General features: G+C 34.6%; 1 protein-coding gene across 1 annotated transcript; it reads left to right on the top strand.

Moving 5' to 3' along the window:
• Window positions 1–1,851: 1,851 nt before the first annotated feature.
• On the top strand, window positions 1,852–2,723 carry LOC127905642 (uncharacterized). The gene is made up of 2 exons (XM_052455120.1): window positions 1,852–1,871; window positions 2,177–2,723. Exons 1-2 carry the CDS (start codon window positions 1,852–1,854, stop codon window positions 2,721–2,723), a joined length of 567 nt encoding a protein of 188 aa, XP_052311080.1.
• The last annotated feature ends 448 nt before the right edge of the window (window positions 2,724–3,171 follow it).

The following is a 3,171-nucleotide window of genomic DNA, read 5'->3' on the forward strand; positions in this document are numbered from 1 at the left end:
ACCAGTCATATATGCAATTAATTCCTCCTTCGTGTGTTCCTTTTCGGGCTTAGGTTATGTTTCCTAACAATTTTTTTTATATTAGTATAAATATTTAGGTTAACTTGCATATATCTAATTAATTTTAGGATATCTAAAATTAACAATTATATATCTTAAAATTTATAAAATTCAAATTAGTAATTTTTATAAAATAAATCTAAGATTTGACAATTAAACTATATCTCTCGTAGTTTTGTAGTTTTGTGTATCCTTACAAGTTAAAAACTAAAAATATGGTTTGAATTCTTTACCGTGTATGCATGACATTTACAGAGAGGGATGAAAAATCATAGAAGTATTTGTATTTACCGCGTATGCTTCCTTGTTCGTAATGCATACAACGTAAATTACCATCTTATCATCACATGATATGAGTAATTGTTTATATATTGATTTTTTTATGTTTTAAAAGTGTTTTTAAATTTTTTTATTATTTTTGTTTTAAATTAATATTTTTAATCATTTTGATGCATTAATATTAAAAATAATTTAAAAAAAATAAAAAAAAAATATCATTTAATATATTTATAAATAAAAAACACTTTAAAAAATAACCGCAACTACACTTCCAAATAGATTTTATCTTAATTTTTTATCGAATCGTTTTTTTTTTCATCCATCTGTTTTGGTTTTACATTAAAAACAACTTTTACATATATTACTGTAGCAGTAGCCTCAAATTACAGGAAATTAGTGGATATGGTTATGATAATAGTTATTTTTCAAGTATTTTTTGTTTAGAAATATATTAAAATAATATTTTTTATTTTTAAAAATTTATTTTTAATATTAGCATATCAAAATAAAAAAAAAATAAAAAAAAATAATTTGAAATAAAAAAAAAACTCAAAATTTCAAAAGCATTTTTTGTCAGGAAAAAAAAAAACAAACACTCGAAACCATAGTCATCCTTGTGCTCAAGATTGTTTTCAGCAAAACTTGAGATTAACTCACTTCCAATGAAAAGCCCGGCATTTTTTATGCTCTCACCAACCTATTCACATATTAGATTGCAAAATAAAATACATGAGAAATTCTTATAATTTCAATCTTTTTTTCCTAATTTTGAACGCATAAATGTGACACTATTTTTGAACCAACGATACACTTTATATGATAAAATGTATGTTTTATACAGAGTATTTGACGCATATTGTGATAAACCGTGCCCTCCGGTCTAGTTAAAGACACACTATCTATATTTAAATCAGAGAATTCATGAGTATCTCTTGAGAATGTTTCAACGAGGGTTATGCAAATGTACGTACGTACACCATAAAGGAGCAAAGGAGAGGGGGTGGGGGTGGGGGTGGGGGATTTTATGAGAGATGATAGAGAGTGTATGCAGTGTTAGCTCAGAACTTTAATGAATCGATTGAACATGCCCCTTTGTCTAGTCTGGATTTCTATTCTGCAACAGGAAAATAAATTCAGCCCTCCTGATTCTGGCGAGCCCACACCGAAAATAAATTCTCTCTTATCTTGGTCTTTCACTGATTTAAGAGCTTGAACGGCTTATGTCATTGCCGGCATCCAAGTGGATGCCTGGAAACACCACCATGCACCACCCCAGACAATTGCTCTTTGAATGACTGAGATGTGAAGATTCGTTACATTTATCAGGCACCGGCTGCATGCAGGGCTGGTGCACTGTGCATTTTAGGAGCCTAGTTTGCTCGTGTCAAGGGTGGTAAAATTTATTCTTGGAGGGCATAACGACCCCCCTCCCAGGCTCCCACCTCGTTAGTTGGTTCGTCTGCATCACACGTGCAGCCTTGAACACGATCGATTGCGATGCCTCTTCCAGAGATGGCTCTAAAGGTTACGGGGTATGGGTGAGGATCAGAGTTTTAAAACCCGGACCGGCCCGGCGAGTCGACCCAGGCCTGGGACCGGTCCGGGTGGAGGCAAAAACCCACTTGGAAAATGGCCAAGCGAAACCCGGTCGACCCGGCGGGTCGACCCAGGACCCGGTCAAACCCGGGTGAGACTCGGTCAATTAACTATAGTGAGAGAGAGAGAGACGAGGAGAGATGGCTTTGATGGATAAAATTAAAGATTCAGGGAGGAGGTAGTTGAACGCAGCGTGACAGAAGCAATGGTTACTCTTAGACGACCAAGAATCCCTACCCAGATCGAAAACTGCAACCAATAGTACCGAAGATGCCAAGAAACCAAATAGATTACCCCTCAGGAAGCTCTTCTACAAGAACTGTGAAACCTTTTCGTGTTTTTCATCGGAAGCTGATGATATTGACAGCCTAGAGCCTGGAACTTACTGTGTGTGGACACCAAAAAAGGAAGAGGGGTCTCCAGGGAGCTGCAAGAAGAGCAGCTCTACAAGGTCTAATTCAAAGAGATGGAAGTTTACAGATTTTATTCACCGGAGTAATAATGATGGTAAGGATACTTTTGTGTTCTTGATGCCTAATAACAAGAAGAGTGGCCTCCATCATCAGAGATTAGGCAGCGATGACCAAGATGGGAACCATAATAAACAGGGCACAAAGAAAAGGAAAGAAGCGAAAGGAGCTGGAGGAGGTTTGTTTCAATTTCAAGAACATTATTACGTGAGGAGTAAAGAAGGTGATAAACGCCGCTCCTATTTGCCATCCAGGCCAGATTTGGTGGGGTTTCTGTCTAATGTTAATGGGGTGGGAAGGAATCTTCATCCATTTTAATAGGTAGCGGATGATTAATATATTTTTATATTTTTTTTGTAATTTTTCCTCTTAACAACAAATTTTGTGTATATTAATTTTATTTTTGTTTTCGTAGTAGGGATCATTTATAATTTCCAGGATGGATTTTAATTTTGTGTGTAGATAAAATAATTAAGTTGTCGTGATGGATGATGTTGTATGTTTATAATAGTTTTTTAAAGTTAAAGTATTTTTAAAAAATATATTTGATATTAAATAAAAAATTAGCAAATCTTTGAAGTCAATAGGCTGGCTTGTGGGAGTAGTATAACTCAATAAAAATAAGAAGGTCGACGCGCATCTCCGATGTCAATTACTAGCTGATATATATATATTAAAAAAATAAAAAAAAGGGTCATTCTTCCTTCTTCCTTCTTCCCAGCTTCTTGATGATAAGTTAATATATCTTCAGATTTTGTAGCAACTG

The sequence above is a fragment of the Populus trichocarpa genome, chromosome 8, assembly GCF_000002775.5.
Source record: "Populus trichocarpa isolate Nisqually-1 chromosome 8, P.trichocarpa_v4.1, whole genome shotgun sequence".
NCBI lineage: Eukaryota > Viridiplantae > Streptophyta > Magnoliopsida > Malpighiales > Salicaceae > Populus > Populus trichocarpa.

What these genes read in the sequence shown, in the direction of transcription:
- LOC127905642 (XM_052455120.1), top strand. Translation starts at nt 1,852, where the DNA reads ATGGCTCTAAAGGTTACGGG. An exon ending in ATGGCTCTAAAGGTTACGGG is followed by an intron (nt 1,872 to 2,176) that starts GTATGGGTGAGG and finishes ATCCCTACCCAG; the next exon opens with ATCGAAAACTGCAACCAATA.